Source organism: Phalacrocorax carbo, chromosome 7 (genome assembly GCF_963921805.1).
Source record: "Phalacrocorax carbo chromosome 7, bPhaCar2.1, whole genome shotgun sequence".
NCBI classification, from domain to species: Eukaryota; Metazoa; Chordata; class Aves; order Suliformes; family Phalacrocoracidae; genus Phalacrocorax; species Phalacrocorax carbo.
The window spans coordinates 47929597-47948453 of record NC_087519.1 but is presented as its reverse complement, the minus strand read 5'-3'; the positions used below and the strand labels follow the sequence as shown (position 1 = coordinate 47948453).

Below are 18857 nucleotides of genomic sequence, written 5' to 3'. Positions count from 1 at the left end.
CAGCATTCATCAAATCGCTGGGAAAATGTCCCGGGCTTGTGACTGTCTGAGAAGACAAGTAAATCCCAGTGCCACTGAAGGCTAATTATGGGACTTGAGGTTTTTTTCTCAAAAAAAGAGTGATTGGAACAATTTTGTGTGCCATAGTTAATATGCCAAAGGTAGTGTAAAGTTACCATGATGAGAGAAGGCGCATTAATAAGGGAATATATCCAATCTGACATCCAGAGATTATTTAATGTCATACTTTTATGTCACAAGATTCAGTTCCATTTTGGTAAACCGGCTTTTTAAAAATGTGCCCACACGTCTGCTGGGCTGTCACACCACCTTAGGACTCGTGCGAGTGTCAAAGCCTGCTCCTGGCTGCCTCCTCCTCCTCCCCACGGCCAAGAGCCAACCCTGCAGCATCAGCTGAATCGCCAGCGTCTCAGAAACCAGGGGGTTCTGAGTAGCCTAATAGGGTGGATTATACATCTCTCTCAGTTACTTTTGAAAGTTTCAGATATATTTTTGCCTAAGGACAAAAGTTAGGGTTTTTTTACACTGATCAAATAGCTCTAATACTCTTTTTGACAAACCTTTATATAATTCATGACCAAGTCTAAAGTACTAGATAATACTGATTCAATGATAAAATAACTTTAAATCTTTTCATGTGATTTCAAGAAACCTACTGCTCCTGTACAAGTCTGATTAAGCTCTACAAATCAAAGTTTGTAATTTTTACCCAAACCAGTGGTTATCAGTACTGATTTCCAGAGGAGTTTTGACCATCCAAGGATTGCAGGAGCTGGCCTGATTAAAATTGCAGTCGGACAATGAGTTTCATCAAATATTTTGAATAGGCTAATTACAAACCTGAAGCCTGTGATGTGAAATCCCCTCCCTTTGCGGGTCCTGCTGGCATTTGGACAATGGTTTCTCTTTGCCATCACCCACCTGCGCAAAGGACGTGCTGCTTCTTGGGGCTGCTAGTTAAAACTAATCCATATTTTGCAAATACAAATATTTTTGTTAAAAGATCATGAAATCTATCAACTAAACCAATATGCTAAACTGATGCTCATTTCTCCTCTCACAGGCAGGGGGAAAGGCATGTTTCTCAGCAACATCTTTGCCCTTTAAATCTATAGCAGGATCTCAAAAACATCTGGGTACAGAAGAAACCCTGTAAAGACGCTGTCATCCTCAGCACTGACATAGACCCCGTTCCAGTCCCGTGCAACCTCCAGCCACACCTGGTCGCCTGCGCTCAGCTTCAGGATGGTCAGGAAGGATGCCTGGTCAATCTCCTGGCCATAAAGCGTCTCACGGGCTTTGGCCATCTTCCTGCTGCGGGCGACGAGGCTGACGCGGGCTGGGCGCCCTCTCACTGTCAGGTGGTAGGCGAAGACATATGCCCCAGGCACGCTGCAGTTGAATTTCCCCGTGGAAGGGTTGTAATCTTCTTGGTCATTGTACAAGACCTTGTCAAATCTAATGGGGACGTTGGGCGGAGGGAAGGGCTTGGACAAGCCGGCGCTGAATGCTGATCTCAGGAGCTTTGCGGTGTCCCCACGGGCGCCCTTCGCCCCACGGGAGCCTTTCTTTCCTGGGACCCCTCGACCTCCCTTGCTGCCAGCAACCCCCTTGGGCCCAGAAGGTCCCATCAAGCCAGCAGGTCCCAGGTCCCCTTTTTCACCCTTACTTCCTCGCTCGCCTTTTTCTCCCTGCTTTCCATCCACCCCCTGAATTCCCTCAACCCCCATCTCCCCTTTGCTCCCTTTTTCTCCCTTTGTCCCCGCTTCCCCTCTTTCTCCCTTCGCACCTCTCCCCCCTGGCTCCCCACAATACCCCTTCTCCCCTGTGTCTCCCTTTTCCCCTTTGTCACCCTGTTCTCCATCCACTCCTGGGTCTCCAGCATTCCCCCTGTCTCCCTTGTCTCCTTTGGTCCCATTCTCACAAGTGTCCCCTTTGGACCCCTTTTGTCCCTTCAGTCCAGGGTAGCCATAGTTGCCCTTATTGCCTTTTACTCCAGTTTCACCTAGGAAAGTGGGGAAGAAAAAAAGATAAAAAGTATTGGATTGCTTAGGAGATGGAGGAGCATCACCAACAGCAAAGGGAAAGGGCAGTGCAATATTCCTGGCTTTCCCAGCCTGTGTTACATACCTTGCAGCCCCGGTTTGCCTGGATAACCGGGGTTTCCACTTATTCCTCGCTCGCCTTGCTCCCCTTTGCCTCCTAGGACATTTCACCATTAATATACTGTTAGTGATGCTGTCTGCAGCACAGCAATCATTGCACAGAAGATGACTGGTACCATTTTGCATGCGTCCCTCGCTTCATTAGTAAAACAGAGATGAGCAATGCATGCCTTCAGAAACCTCAGCTGACTCTCACAGTACCAAGCACCATCATGCAGACAGCTGCATCTCACCCGAATGTTGGATTTCTGACTCTAATCAGTGATTTGTTGGGAGGCTGTTGGTGCTGTTTAATGGCAAGATGGAGAAGATGACAGCTCTGCACTTCTCACTCCAGGATTGCCAAAAGTCTTGCTCAAGAAGTGAATCAAAGCCTAAGAGACCACGCCGGCTGAACTGCGCAGCACGCTGCTGCTGGACCCCCGTTATCAGCTTTGCTGTGCATTTCGCCACACCCAAAGGCAGCCACAGGATTCCACCAGTGGTGTGTGGCCACAGGACAAAGCTGCTCTGGGTCTGAAATGGAGGGCAGGGCTTCCTTTTGGTTACTACTGATGAATAATAATTGCTCACCGCCTTAGCTGAAATAATTTTGCCTGAGATACTTAAATTGAAATGCAGCTTCTACACCTGCACATAGCTTCCATGGTGGGTTTTTTTTTCCTACTTATGTCCCTAATCCAAAGCAAATTGAACTCAGTTCTTAAAATCCCATTCAGGATAAGGAGTTTCAAGTGAGATCTTTACGAGCACCTGTTCCTATACTGCCTGCACATATGCTACCGCCATCTGAGTTATTGTCCCTGCGCTAATGCCAGCTAAAACTCTCAAGGTGTCAATCCATATCAGAATACTCTTTGAAAAATATATTTTCCTATAATTTTGTGGTATTCAACGAGGACAACAGCATCTGTTTTTTGAAATAAGCAGTTAGTCTCCTTTACCTCTTTCTCCTTTAGAACCTTTTGGACCTTGAGGACCTGGAGCACCTGGCAGACCTTGTAGACCAGCATCTCCCTTCTCCCCCTTGGGACCTGTAATGTAATCACATCAAGAAAATTATCTTATTAATTAAAAGGTTTAAGTTTATAAAGAAAATTCACTAGGCAACGTGGCATCGAGAGATGCATGTAAGGCAAACTCTGTTTCCACCACCCTGAGGAGAGCTGGCTATTTGGCATCACACAACCAATGCAAGGAAGACGTGAGACAGACAGGTTTGGCCTGAGCCCTGCTCCCCCATGCGTTGCAGACATGGCAGCTGAAACCCTACGGCAGGGCAAAAGGTAGGGCGGTAGGGGTGGTAGGGGCGATGCTGCACTGCTCGTGCTGAGATTAGTGGGGTGCGTGCTCGCAGGTCTCCCGGTCAGGCACGCAGCCCCCCAGCCTTTGCCTTTCAGCTACTGCAATGCCCATACCTTACGGTTTGCCATTTCACTCATGGCTGTAGTTAAAGAGTTTTTTTAAACCAACTTTCAGCTGCCCTTGAGCCACAGGAGCTCAGACATTCATAAAACATCAGAAGTAATCTGTCTTTAATATTCGAGCGCATCTAAGGAGCTCCCATAGCTTTGTAATTGCCCCTCTCCTTAAAAAGAATTAAGTCTGCAAATATAAAAGCGGAACCTGGCAGACAGCTCCATGCTGCATAAAGGATGGGTTGAAAGGCAAGCAAGCTGGCTTCAATTTTTTTTTACTTTTTCATCCACTTGGGGATCTAGAGACTCCCGGTGCATGTCTGGGAGCAGACTATGGCAGCTTCAATCATGACAACACAACCCATTTGACACAAGGGCTTTTCCATCAACACTCAAGGGATGTATGAGTGCAAAATCCCTCTGCAGCCACTATAATTTCCATTAGCCAATCCCTCCCGAGCTATGGGAAGTGAAAATCCACCAAGTACATTGTATTAAAAGAAAATTATTTCATGATTTTACCACCTTTCCTCAGATGAATAGTTTCTATCTCCAATATTAGTGCTATTAAAGTGAACATTTGCAGACTAATGCACTATTCATTATAGCGGTATTAGAATTGGGCACTCTGTAGATATGTATTTTAGCAGTAGAAAAAAGAGACAAAGTACGTCTTATAAAATATTTAGGTGCTCTATATAGAGCTGCCTCTTGTGAGAGCAAATAATTACTTTAAAATTTGAACTCAAAATTATTTTTGTATTTAACTTCCTCTTTTCCAAGCGGAAAAAAGAAAAAAAGGCTTTTATCATAAACCTTCAGCAAAGACGCAAAACTGCTTGCAGGTAGTTTTGAGGGTCATAAAGCCATGGTTGAAGGGAATGTGAAAGTAAATCTGTAACTCCCAGGGGATCAGACACAGGGACAGAGAATCGAAGAGCGTGGCCAGGTGGGGCACCCGCCAGCTGCAACGTGCTGTGGGGCCAGCTCTGCATGCACTCCCGTGCCAGTGTGGTCCTCAAAGTGAGTGCTGTGGGCAGGAAGTTCCTTTTTGGGGCTTTCCCACTCCTATAGGTGTTTTATAACTCCTGGGATGTGGCTGGCATGCAACTTTTTGCTCTGGCTTTACACAATTACAATCACATTCGGCATTTGCTGCACAAGTCCTGCCGACTCATTTCTTGCAGGAAAAGCAGGAGATGCCTTGATACGGTTTACGCGCTTTAGCTGAGGGCAGCAAGACAGGCGTCGCTGTACCTGGGGGTCCCTGCTCCCCCCGGGGCCCCACGGCAGGCGGGCAGCAGTCACAGCAGTTGAAGAAGAAATCGGCTGTGTCAAGTGTGTAGTTCTCAAAGGGGAAGAGTGTGGTGGCCCCTCGGGCCACGGGGCTCAGGGTGGGTAACTCGGCTCTGCCCGGTGCTGCCGGGAATGGGCTTTTCCCCGTGAGGGGGGTGAGGGGGGTGTGAGAGGCACCGTCACCCGCCAGCTGTAAGGGCTTCGGCTTCGTGTACTTCACAGCTGGGGTCACCTTCGCTCCCACATGCACGGCAGCAACAACCAGCATCACGAGTGCTGAGATGGGCCCCGGTGAGCTCCACATGTTGGCAGCTGTAGGAAAAGACGAAGGCAATAATAAATTGCTGCACAACACCGTTTGCACTCGCATGTTCCCCACAAAGCCAGAAGACTTGCAGGAGTAGTGTCAGGCACATGTGGGCACCTGCCTGGAGGACTATGCTACAAAGCTTCACTTTTTATAGGGAAAGTAAAGCACAATTAGCGAAACCTGCTGCCTGCTCACGCCTATTGACCGTCACCCTACAGAGCACTTGTCATTTGGCTGCTCCTGCTCACTGTGGTCAGCGGTGCTCCCACGGGTATCAATAGAAGTTCAAGGGACTGACTAAGTTATACGATCACTGGAACACATGACATCTCTCTTCCGAGTGTATGATTAGGAATAATTCAGTAATGATTTCACAGTGCAACACAACTGCAGATTGTAAAAAGGTTTGCTCTAAAAGAATAAATGGAAACAAAACAAAACATCAAGTATTCCAAAATTTTGGTGTCGATTTTTCCTTTGTTACTGACTGATTTTCTGGACTTGCATATTCTTTTAGTGTAAACTTTCAGGTCCGTTCTTTTTATTTTTGAAGTGTCGATTTAGCTGAACCAGAAAGAAAGAACAAAGTAAGAAGCACACATTTTATTCCTATAGGACAGATGACGCTTCTCAGATGACTTGTCATATAATGCATCTTTGTTTCTTTTTTAAACCAGTGGACGGACCTGTAAATACAAACGGAACAGACTCCCTTTCTTGCTGAACCTGTAATCTAACCTTCCTTAGCAGCTAAGGCACTTCATTGCATGAAAAAGTCGCCAGAAGAAACCCTGACTATCCTTGCCATCCAGAGGGCAAAAGGAGGTCCAGCTCAGAGTCAGGTATTTGGGGGCTGAATTATAATCCTTCCATCTTTAAGAATTCCATTCTAGAGGAAGGGGTCATGAATTTTTCCATTTTCACACAAAACCAAATCATTTAATGGAAAATTTATTATCCACACAAAATCCCCCGTGATCGCTGTTGCCTGTAGCTGCTGTTCAACCCCATTCTTCACCCCATCAGCTCTAGCAAAGGATAAGTCATCCCTTCTCCATGCATGTGTCAGGTTAGGACAGGCTACCGGGCACTGGCTTTTGTCATAGGCCTGTATTTGCTCCCAACCAGCCCCTGCCAACCTTACCATGAAGGGTTTAACTCCGGGATGATTGGCACGGAGGGCAGCGCTCAGTGCGGGCAGGCAGAGAGGAGCCAGACCTTACAGCCAGCAGCAGGCAAGCAGCCGTAGTCGCAGAGAAGGAGGGTCATCTGCTGCTAGGAAGAGGAAGAAAAGGCACCTAATTCTCCTTTTGAAGAATATACTCATGCGGGAGCGTTTTGCCACTGCTGCAGATAATGAAATAAACCCGTAACTGCCCATTTCTATGTTTTGCTGTCACAAACCACCTCTGCAACAAGCTCTAAAACCAGACACTCTCCAGTTACATAGCCAGATTGATGTATTGCTGTCAAATACTGGAAAAAACATAATTAATAAAAAAATTATACCTTACCAGTCTGTTTAGAGAATAAATTGCTCAGAGAAAGGAACTGTTAAACAGATTTTCATTATAATGGGCAAGACTGTTCCTAAAATAATTATTCCTAAATATATAAATGCAGTTTAATAAAATTGAAATTTTGGACTTTTTTTATTACATTAGCTCACCGCCACTTGTTCTAAAATAATTCATTTGAATTCCCCCCACTAGGAAAAATTATGATTCACAGTGGACACAAAACAAGAAGAATTAAACTTTGCTGCAGTTGACATCTCGTTCAGTACATCTACATTTAATTGGATCTAAATATCTACTAATTGTTAGCATGTGTCCCTTCATAACATTGTAATAATACACTTTTTTTTGGTCCCTAAAATTATAGTATTTAGATATTCTAGTTCACAACAGGTATTTAACCCCAATCTCCCAGCTTTAAATGGCAGGGAGATGATTGCACTTTCTGTTATTTAATTATTTCAAGTTCTTATACAGGGGAGGAAAAACACTAGTCCTCATGCAGCTATACATTCATTACAGACAGTAACTTTCCTTGAGACAAACTGTATTGCCAGTATGTCTTAAATTCTATGACTTCATTGCAAATATCCCACCTGAAGACTAAACAACCAGTGCATGCTATCTCCTACCTTATAAACGGTCCTGCTCCCAGGACGGCCCCCCCTCAACGGCACTTTGAAAAAGGCAATCTTATTTTCGGAGAGAATCAGTTTTATTTGTGTAACAGCTGCTCCCGTGGCCAATGAGAACCTGCACGGTGTGGGGAGCAGGGGGATTGGCAAAGTCCCCTGAAAGGAGCAAGGTGACACTGAAATCTGAGGAAATCCAGATGCCTTCCCCAGGCTGGGACACTGTTCTCCACATGGGACTTTTTTGGCTCTTCCCCCAACACCAGTTTTCAGGGCTTTAGGGACACTCCTCTTTCAACTCACAGCATCATGTTTTGGTACCAACAGACTCAGCGTGAATTTGTCCATTTGTTTCAGCAGGGTCCAGGTTTCTCTCCTGGTATTTAGCGTGCGGTTTGGCCTCACACTGCCCTCCTTGCAGTGGGAGTTAAGAAAGGGTAAAAGAGAAATTACAGAAATAGCTGCATGGGATCATGTGTGCATGTGTGCAAGTGCCCGCATGGAAATGCACTGAAATGGGAATTCAGCCTCAAATCCAGGCTGTCCCAGGTAAATGCAGAGATGGAGCAAGCAAATGCTTTCTGCTCCCTCCACCTCTGGCATAGAGCACGGTACCCAGGGCCTGGTTTTGTCCCCCTGGGACAAATCTCCCCAGGGAGGGTTGTGACAATGTTGTTCCTATTGGAACTGATAACCCCTCCAGATTTCATGGGCTAATTGATTTTCCTCGCTCTTTCCCAGCAATCACAGCAGTCGTTTCCTTCCCCGGTGACATTAAAATGGGCCAGCATTTATTCTTAGATTTCCCAACCCAGTTCAGAATGCAGTATGAAATGCAGGAATGGGAGGTTGCCTTTCATTGCCTTGTCTTGGTGAAATATGAGCGTGGAAACCATCTCACTCAATCACTCTGAATTTACTACATACCAGTACACTCAAAGCTCAGCTGCTGGACAAGAAAGGCTGCTTGTTTCAGGCAGGCTGCAGAAAACAATCAATTCTCCTTTAATGTAAGTGGAGAGAATCGTAATCCTCCATGATTTATTTGCGAACACCTCTTCCCACACAATAGTCTACAGCTTTCAGCAATAAAAATTTGATTAAGGAAAGCCTATTACTAAGCATACCAGGCTAGATTAATTCACCAGCTTTTTAGGCTATTCCAAAGAAATAAATCAGGAGTTTTGCAGCGAGATGCTCTAATCCCATGTAGCACATGGGCTTGTCACGGGTCCCGCAACAGAACCTGCACCAGCACTCACTGATGCTCCTTCGTACTGCTGAAAACAGAGCTGGATCCTGAATTTAAACAGTTCTTTTTAAAAAATTAATAACTCTTTTCAATACTGTTAGTGTTTTAAACCAAAGGTAAAAATACCTGTGTCTTCAGCAGTAATATTTCTGACAATACCATGAACACATAAATTGAAGGTAAAAGGCAATCAAATCAATTGTAATAAAATCCTTATTTTGGTGTTAACTCAGGACTTTTAATTAGCAACAGAAGTTATTCAACAGGGGAAGATTAACCATTTTTAACCAAGATTACTGTCATTCTATAGTGTTGCCTCCGTATTCACCAAAGCTACTCTTACAGACTTCAGTTTAGTGCCATATTTGCTGCGAGCTAAAGCTAAAGCAAGATACACAGCTTTTATCCCGGGTTAGTGTACTTTCCTGAATAACTTGAATAGTAGCGGTCTGGAATAGTATTATTAGATTATGTGGCAACTGCAGGCTTTTAAGTTATACAGTGCTTGTTGAGTTACTGAAACAGTTTGGAAAACTCATGGATTGAGAGCGTAAATTAAAATTTAGCACTAGATTAATCACCCTGTTTATTCAGGGGATCGGGATCTACATTTTACTGATATAAATGATGCATGTGGGCCATTAAAATTCCTTCAAAGTACATTTCAAACACACTCCTAGCCTTGCATATTTGCAGATACTGTTTTTGACGGAGATTTGCAAAGCTAAGTAAAAAAAAGCTGTGTCTGTGCTACTGATTTCTACTGGCACATCCACCAGCTATGGGTAGGAAGGGCTGGGATCTTCTCATAACTGCTGGGTCACTAAAAGCTACTCCGAGGACTTGGCAAAAGAGAACAACACAAAAGCCGGTGCATCCTGGAAGAAGCTTTAACAAGCATAAAGCAACTCCCCAAGGAAGTGGCATCTTTGCAACCACTAATCCTTGCAACCCTATTGCCAGCTCCCCATCATTATTCGAGATGGGGAGGAAAGGAAGGATTTCACCAGAGACCTTCATGTCTCCCTTCCTGTGCAGCCTGATGCTCCTCCTCGGACAAAGTGGGGTCCTGAACCTGGATGCGGCCACAACAACCTTGTACTTGCAGGATCCTCTCCTTGGCTGCCATTCTGAAACACAGAGGGACACAGTAAACTGTGTAAATTTATTTTGTATTAAATTAATGGAGTATTTCTTAAATGAGATCAGCAAAGGAGATTCAAAAGTGCCTCCCAGAGGGTTCCGATTCCAATCGTTTGCAAATGAAAATAGAAAATTTAGACCTGCAGACACAAGGTAGACTGATAAACTGAAAAAATCTGTTTTGGAAATACAATAAAGGAGGAAACAGTGAAAAATCAAACAGCATAGAAAATAAGCTAGGTTTGTAATAACAGGTAATTTAAAATCTTAATGCTCAAGTATCAAGAAGGCAAACTGAAAAGAGAATATTCACATAGAATAGGAAGTGGGTAAAAATGGAATTAAATTACATCTGAGCTGGGCAAAAAGTGTTAAAAGGAAATTAGCATTTCTGTGTGAAAAAACAATTAACACTTCTCACAAGATTTCCCACCACAATTTAACAGACCTCCTGGAAGAGGCCCTCCTCTCCCCCGCCACTAATTTTATTTTCTGAAAAACTGAAATGTGTTCTGCTTTCATTTACTCATTGTCACAAAACAATTGAGCTAAACAGAAAACAGACTGAAAGGAAAATTTTCTGCTATGTTGTTAATTAGGGGAGGGAATATTTCCGTATAAGACAGCACAATAGATAAAGTAATCAAGTCAAGTTACAACCTTTTTCCTCCTCTCTTACGTACTCAGTATGCCCTAGCCTCTTAAATGTCGCGTAGAGCCAGCACTAAATGGACAGCAGGAATTCACCCTTGCTGGGTGTTAAAAAAAGCAGGAGGCTGCTTTTTTTTTTGAAGACCCACTGAAAAAGCTACAGTTTTGTTTTCTCCCCCGTTTTCCATCTGTTCTTTCTCTCTTTTTCAACCTGGAAATCCAGCCCATATTTTCCAGGCTTTTTCCCTTTTTCCAAGGAATTCAAGATCTCTTTCAGGCCCAAACAACCCTCAGACACCAGATGACCCCACATATCCCTTCCAGCCCTTCCCACCCATTTCTCCTCTGCCCCCCTTGGACCTTTATTCTCCTCAGTTGCCTCTCAGTCCTGTGTCACCTCTGGGACCCAGTTGCCCCTTGTAGCCTGCAGTTCCTGGAGGTCTTCTAGGACCAGTTTGTCCCCTCCAGGAAGTCAGTCCTTCTTCGCCACTGAGCACCTGATTACTCTTCTCCTTTTGGTCCTCGCTGTCCAGGTCCTCCTGGGGGTGTTTGTACTCCTCCCTTCCCAATGCTTCCTGGTTTACCCACGAAAGGGGAAAAAATGGTTAAATTCCCTTTACTAAGAACAACACGTAAGAACAGACAGAATACAGCCCTGTAGCAGAGCCTTCACTGGTCATCAAATTACATGTTCTCCCAAATAATGCCAAATTTTTCTACACAATCTACGACTATTGACAACTAAGCTGTAAGTGGTGTAAAAACACAACTAAGCAAGCAAAATATAAACGATCAAAATCTTCTTCCACGTGGAGATGCTGCTATTCAGATGCCATGGAGGACACTCACTCGGGACACAGCAGCCATCCTGGAAGCCAGGAGGTCACGTGCAGTGTCCCCATGGGCACAGCATTTGGGATGCTAGCTTGCATTTTGTTGCAAAAGGAAGAATTATAAACAAAATGCTTGAGACAAAACCTAAAAATGAAAAAAAATCTTTGGAATTTGTCTCTACGGTTGTTCTGTTTTCAGCTTAAAATTTTCAGGGGCTTTCATTTGTGATGAGAACATTAAATATTGCGAGGTGTGTATATTAAACAAGTCATGTATGTAAAAAAAGGAGCTACTACTCATGCAGGATTTTAAAATGCTTGACTTGAAAAAAAACTGCCATAGAGATTTTCATTGGATGCAAAGGAATAAAATAATCTCCCTGTAAAATATAACTGCATTTAGTGTTATTAAGATTCAGACATCAAGGGGAAAATAAGATCAGAAAAAAAACCTGCATCAGTCTATGTCAGTTTATCCCACAAACCCTACGCCATATGTCGTTTTAAATTTCCTAAGCCTGCAGGAGGGCAGTGCAGTTACACCTAAATAGAGATTTATGGCACTTTAAAGTATAATGGCTAGAAGGATCCAAAAGCTATCGTTTCACATAAATAAGCATTTAGGGAGTTATTTAAGGACTATAAGAACTTCATGATACCGCTTACATTCTATCAAGTCAATCACTCTAAAAGTCCCTAAATGCATATTTAAAATACTAGTAACATGTACTTATTTATGTGAGAGGCTGGAATTACAGCACATGAGTTATTGTAGCTCGTCAGGCAGAACTCCTACACGGTGCTGACTCCTGAAGCCCTTTTAGTAGTGTAAAATGGCCCTGCAAACAAACGCACTCCCGCATGCATCGTACTGCTGCAGCAGGGAGCAGAGTGCGGCTCTGCTCCAAGCCCTGCTCCGCGACACGGATCTCCTTTGTCAGGACCTACAGATGCCTCTGGTCTTGACTAAGAAACACGTCCATTGTGCTCGTCTGGAAACTCTAGACAGCCAAAGGTAAAAAGTGATAAAATTACCTGGCTCCCCTTTTTCACCCTGGTCTCCCTTTGTGTGTCGGGGTTGGGGATGTCACAGAAACCCTGCTTCTCTGGTGTACTGCTGTTTTCCTTCAGTGCGCTTAAGGGAAAAGAAACAAAATAGTACTCAATAGCCATGCCTTTGCTAATAGCCAGTGGTGGGATTGTTTCCCTCAATTTTCCAGTACCATCTTTCAGGAAAGACAATACTTCCTCAGGGAGGGTCTGAAAAGCCAGGCTGGTTGGTGATAGCGGCGTGTCCCTTTGGGGTGAGGGTCGTCAGCCCCTCCACTGGCCACATGCTGCAGCTGAGGGTGTCAAGCAGCCCAGGACCCCCTGAGTGCCACCCTCTGGGACCACCTGATGGCATGTGTCCCCAGCCTGGGTCAGTGGGGGCAGCGGGTGCCTGTGGCAGGTCCCCTGTTCCTGGTCCCTGTTCCCCACTCCTGCCGGTATCAACGGGAACCAGGTGAATGCACCGCGAGCACGAGCTTTCCCAGCAAAATGATTACTTCTAGAAGTAGAAGAGCAATACGCAGTCATAATGCAGTACCTCACCTGAAGAATACCTGACAATGCAGAAACTTCTTTCCCATCCACAAATATGGAGATTGTTGTATTCGCAGGAGCAGATGCTAAAATAAAGAAGAAAAACTGCATATGTTGCACAGTCCTTAAGCACAGAAAGATTTCCACTGTCACTATTTGCAGGACACACAGAGCAACAGCTGCTTTATTGCAGCTTCCTGGAAATTATATTTTCTGGCTGAAATCTTCTTTTTCATGTTTAATATAAAAAACCCATGAGATAGCCTCAGTACCTACTACCTATGAGGTAATATGCTGCCTTTGTGTTGCTTTATGAGCAAATTCTGCAGCTTAAAGTGGCCACTCGACATTTTGTGACATATATCCCAGTATTTGATTATTCTGAGATCAAAATAATCCCAAAGGAAGTACATCATGCCTATAGCACATTACAAATCAGCAGTTTTATGTATCCAAATTTATAATAGCTTACGTTTAAATAGGTACCTAACTGATTAAAAATATTTATTTGTCTCAGGCTAAATATTTGCTTGTGAATAATCTGGTAGAAATCACAGTGACCCCTATAACAGTCATGAGCTGTAATTTACCTTTTAAAACTACTCACTCTGTGGGCTATAAAATTGTATTTTGGATAATATCATGGCAAGGAGATGAACTGTCAGAGTGATTTTATATGAACATCAACTTTAACTGGATTTTCTGAACAATTTAAAGAGCCAAGGGCCCCTGCTGGCTTCTGGTGGGTGTAATTCAGAAATCAAAGTGCATTTATGGAGCCAAAGTAAGGAGGAGAGAGGATCGGTGAGTTGGCAACAGCACACATGGAGAAAGATGCACTGGAGTGGTCAATGGGCTGCTTGGACCACCCTGAGTACAGGAGTTTCTACATCTAAGCACTGTAGTGGGGGTGGAGGTGGTGTATTTTTTATATATATATATACACACATATGTGCACACATATGTATAGACAGGAGTATTTCTAGGATACATTCCTATTGCATATTGTTGAACTCAAAGAGCAAAAAGCACACGATAAAATTTTATATTCTTTCTAATTCTTTGTACCCTCGGTTGTACTGCCTCATTTGTCTGTTGTCTCACTCATCCTACGTTATCTGCGTTCCCCAAAGTTTTTAGGGGTACATCCCATCATGCCAATGCCTTCTCCTTCCAGCACACATCCCTGTATCTCCTTCGCTCCAACGCCAGACTTGGCAGCTCTGTCGATGTGGCGCAGGCATTAGTATTTGTGGGTCTTTCAGGAAACAGGCAATTTCTCACTTTTTCTTTCCACAGACCCTACAGGCCCATAGAGGCCAAATACTTAAAGGTCAAAGCTTGGTAAAAAATTATGAACCACCATTGTTTAAAAATTCATATTCTGATATTCAAAATCGTAATTTTTTTTTTAATAGGGAAAGATTTGGCCATACAGCTGCTGTTGTACTTGGATCAGGTGCAATTACTCTCATACATGTAAAATTCCCATAAAGTTCCACAGATAAATAACATTGACTTGGCTGTCTGCCAAGTTTCAGGAAGTTTTTTTACTATTAGAACAGGTAACATTTACCAAAGGTGTATGCTGGGATCACTAACACAGCAGCCACCTATTAATCAGCAAAGGGCAGGTGTTCTTTTCTAAGAACCTTTATGCCAGCACTGTGGATGAAGCCAAATATTATCAGTTTTAATCTAATTATTTCACAGAGGGTCTCGCTAGTTCCATACACCTGCCACTTTCCCTTCTGAAAGATAGAATTTCATTAAAGTCAGGAGCTTCCTCCTGTGCCTATGCACCTTCTCTCTCAAAAAGGAGATGTAGTATCAAGGAGCAAGTCAGGCACCAATACTGCCAACCCGCATAGTTTTGCCATGACACTCAGGATATTTACTACTTTTACAGCTTAATCTCTTAAAACCCTGTGATTGCAGAAAATCGCAGATTTCATTTTTAAAAGTCAGTTCTGAGCCTGGTGTTAAAAAGGCTCAGACTCTAGGAGGTAAAGGACAATAATCCCAAATGTAATTATACTTAAACATTTCCAGCCTCACAATTTGAGAAGAAATGACTCGCAGCTTATAATATTTAAGGGACCTCAACCTGGTAACTACAGCCATTTTTACGCAAAGATATAGCAAGCCATGTGTTTGATTTCTGAGGCGGATTGTGCCCTTGCCAGTATTAAGATGTATACGTATGAATAGCATCAAGTAAAATACCAGGATATTGGACTCGGTGATAGACTCAGTCCTTTCCTAGTCCTCAGCTACGCTACCAGGCTTTTAATTATTGTAGGTATTAAACTTATAATAAGCCTGAACAAAGTCTATGTTCAGGCTGCACCTGCCCAAGAGATGGCAATGTCTCGCTGTCGGACACAGCCCATCCAAGGCAAAGTGCTTTTCATTAGCAACGGCTTTTTCCTACACTTATTATTCCATAATAAACACTGCAATCATTACCTATTTTAATACTGTGAAATCCAGTCAGCCTGAAACTACCCAAGTTAATAAGTATCTTATGAGACAAAGGGCTTATAGATCTCCACAACGGCAAATTTTATTCAGCAGAGAATCTTGTCCTGCTCCTCTGCACACAATGCCAACACGCAGTGACGTAGATGCCTTTGCAGGTTATTTTATATGAGGAGGTGTTGCAACAGCCCTTGGAAATAAGGAAATGGAAATACCTACTTTCCTCTTACCCAAATTCTTCTTTGCTCTGGCAAATATATGTTTTGTAACAAAGCAAGGTTACAGAACTTAAAGTCACAGTGTTTTAGAGAGTCGCATGCTGCAACCTTAAAATCCTGACAGGAAGCAAAAAATCCAGGAACAAAATTGTCTGTGTGTGCTGGACTCAAAAATTGTTGGGAGTTTATAGTATTTACAAAATTAAAAAGCAGCGGGGAGGGAGAAAATTGGTTTTTTCTGACACACAAACTAGATGCAAGGGACTCTGGATCAACACCAAAGTCAGAGGAAAGACTCCCACTGATTTCTTTGGAACAGATGCCTAGTACCCATGCAAGGGTGAAAATTAACTATCCCAGAAACACAACTCCGCATTTAACAACAGGCGAGAGGCAGTGTGAGAACATCGTGGTTTGGGGCTCATTTCACACCTCAGCACGCTCAGAGACGAGCTGCAGAGGCAGTGAGATGCACATCGGGTTTGCATCTGCCAAAAAGTGTAACCACCCGTGGTCTCCTGTGCGGTGGCTGCAGTTGCCAGCGTGGGGCTGGAAGAGCATCTTCTGGCTCTGCCACAGCAATGTTACAGGACTTTCATTAGCAGGAGTATCTCATGCCCTGCAGGGTTACACTCCCACCCACCAAAGCACCATCCATCTTCCTCCCACACACACATTTATTCTAATTTCCCCTGAAGATCCCCTGAGAGGAGCCACCGTGCAAACCTCTCCACCTCTTCTGCACCTCACCCAGCAGCAGCAGAGGCAGCAAAAAAGAATCTCCAAATGAATAATACAGGGGCATGTGTAATAGTAATAAATTGTAATTATAAATAAATTACAAAATAAATTGTATTTTTTAGATCTTCTGATCAGGGCAGGAGTAGAGTAACTTTCTTTCTGTCTCTCATGGCAGGCCCTGAAAATGGAGAAAAAGCAAAACATGCTCCAGTGGGAAGGATTTCTACGGCAGTAGCTGCTGTTTCCAATGAGGCAACAGGGCCAGGTCTGGGCTCCAAATGTAGCGACAAGCTTTGCCATATGCCAGACCTCGTGGTGAAATGTAGCATATTTTTACAAGCAGAGCTGAAAGACAAAGAAGAGGGTTTCCACGTTGGCAGGTGCAGCTGTGAAGAAACAGGGATGACAGGGCAGAAGGTGGGATGGAGAACGATAGCACAAGAGGTTTCAGAAAATGTGGAGAACTGCTGCTTCAGCCAGAGGCTCATCACAAGAGGGCACTCCAAGTGTTCCCAACAGCCCTGCACAGGATGATCTTACAGCCCACACCATCCAAAGATGAAGCACAAACATCCCGGTCCTAAGCCTTAATCATCCCCAGAGACCCTGGGCATCATGCTCTGCATCCTGAGCATCCTGCTCCGCCCAGGACAAGCAAAACAGGAGACAACAACCAACCTCCCAGAATAACTTACCAACAGCCTCTAGACAAAAAAATGAATTTTTGAACACCGAGCAAATGTGATTAATAGATAAAACTTGAAAAATCAGGTATCTGTGAGACCTACACTTTTCAAACTTGTTTCCACTGAGAGCGGTAATAAAGGCAAAATCTGTATGGTCAAAGTATACAGGGGAAAACAAACAAAAAACAAACTCTTGCTAAGAATAGAGAATCACTCATTTTAAGAAAATAACCCATGGCAAACTGGTATCAGAATGAGCAGGATTAATCAGAAAGCTGGCTGTACTCATACAGCATTGCAAAAGGGCATGAGGAGATGAAACAGGTAGTGGATGGAATTGCGTGTTTTTAAAATGAAGGTGAAGGCTTTCTCCAGCAACTGGCTACAAGCCAGAGGAGCTGCAAAACTGGCCGGCACTGCGGTTCAATGGCCAATTCTATCCAGACCACCACAAAACACAGCCGCCTTCTCTAGAGGGAAATTTTAAACTCCCAAAGCAACTTCATTTTTCTCTAAAACACTTAAGAAGCAGTTCTAGGACCAAAGCACGCACTCACTACCACAGACGTAGGTTGATGCCTACCCACTGGTAGAAGTCAGGTAATAGTGCAAGTCACCCAGCAGATGTGGGAAGAGGAATGGCTTGTATCTTGGAGGTATGAGCATCCCTGGTTGAAACTTACAGCAGCTTCGCCTATCAGAAATTAAGATCCCATAGATGAGCCACTCTGCTAAGACAAAAGAAAGAATTCCGCAATAACTAGACCTCCTTGTGAATATTCATCCAAAACCAACACTGATTTGATTCGCATTCACTCCTCCTGTTGTTGTCTTTTTGATTATTCAAATGAACAAGCTTTGTAGCGAGTAGGTATGTCCATGAAACAATAAATTTCCCAGCAACAATTAGACAAAGAGGTACTTTTAATCTATAAGCACAAATCACACCTGATATCTGAGTGAGGATGTGAGTAGGGACATGCTCAGGTCTTCTATAGGTCAATAACAAGAATACAATTATAACAAGAGATCACACACTTGCTTTTACAGACCATTAAGCTGGCTGTAGCAATTTAGTATCGTCAAAAGGACGCATCAAGAGCAGAGAATGATGAGAAGACCTGACTCATTGAGAATTATAGAGCCTGCCCAGCCCTTGTACTCTAAGTTGATTAATCCTTTACCTTCTAATTACTTGTTGTACCTGATCTCAGAATGCCACCCAGCCCCTCCTCTAGCTGGGGTACAGGCAGAGTTACCCCGACTGGAATTTACCCAGAATATCAGTTAATACTGATATTTATGAGGACAAGTGATAGGCTGCTAATAAACAATCACAAATTCGCTGTATGCTACGTACAAGCAGTTCCCCGTGCAACATAGTAATTTCTCACACCAGACCATGGATCTTACCTTGCACAAAATCCCAAAAGAAATTGCACCACGAGGCAGGATCAGACCCAATCACTGAGGGTCTACCCGCCAGCATCTACACAGCCTTTCCTGCCTTCCAGCCACCTTTGCACTAACGCTAATCCCCAAAATAGATGCTATAGACTAATGGGGTGTTCAGCTAAAGCAAGTAGAGAGATAATCACCCAGAAATGGTTGTCATACACCCCCCACAGATGTGATTGCTTTATCCAGTCTGCCCTTTAATTAGATAAAAGGTTGTTCTCTAATTTGTTGGGTTGACTTCAAATGCAGTTTTGTCAAGAGATTGGTCTGTGACTTTCAACAGGATCACAAGAGTAACATCAAATTAGGACAATAATCAAAGGTTTAGCCAGAGCATCACCTCTGCCCAGCATCCCACCCGAGGGATGTTTTACAAGAATATTCTGCAAACTCAGACAAACCAAGCCTTATGCTTACTCTGGAAGTTTCCTTTCCATTAATCAAGACAGCC

The 18857-nt window shown here is 43.7% G+C and overlaps 1 protein-coding gene across 1 annotated transcript; it reads right to left on the bottom strand.

Moving 5' to 3' along the window:
• Positions 1 to 272: 272 nt before the first annotated feature.
• Positions 273 to 9733, bottom strand: OTOL1 (otolin 1). The gene is made up of 5 exons (XM_064457923.1): positions 6355 to 9733; positions 4862 to 5212; positions 3131 to 3220; positions 2152 to 2223; positions 273 to 2026 (listed from the first exon to the last, which is right to left on the bottom strand). Exons 2-5 carry the CDS (start codon positions 5202 to 5204, stop codon positions 1131 to 1133), a joined length of 1401 nt encoding a protein of 466 aa, XP_064313993.1. The 5' UTR covers positions 5205 to 5212; positions 6355 to 9733; the 3' UTR covers positions 273 to 1130.
• Between the last annotated feature and the right edge of the window lie 9124 nt (positions 9734 to 18857).

Bases quoted from the DNA above. Each gene is read 5' to 3' on its own strand.
- OTOL1 (XM_064457923.1), bottom strand. From the start codon at position 5,204: ATGTGGAGCTCACCGGGGCCCATCTCAGCACTCGTGATGCTGGTTGTT. The intron at 3,221-4,861 runs GTACAGCGACGC...ATTACATTACAG, and splicing joins GGGGGAGCAGGGACCCCCAG to GTCCCAAGGGGGAGAAGGGA. The intron at 2,027-2,151 runs GTATGTAACACA...CCACTTTCCTAG, and splicing joins AGGCAAACCGGGGCTGCAAG to GTGAAACTGGAGTAAAAGGC.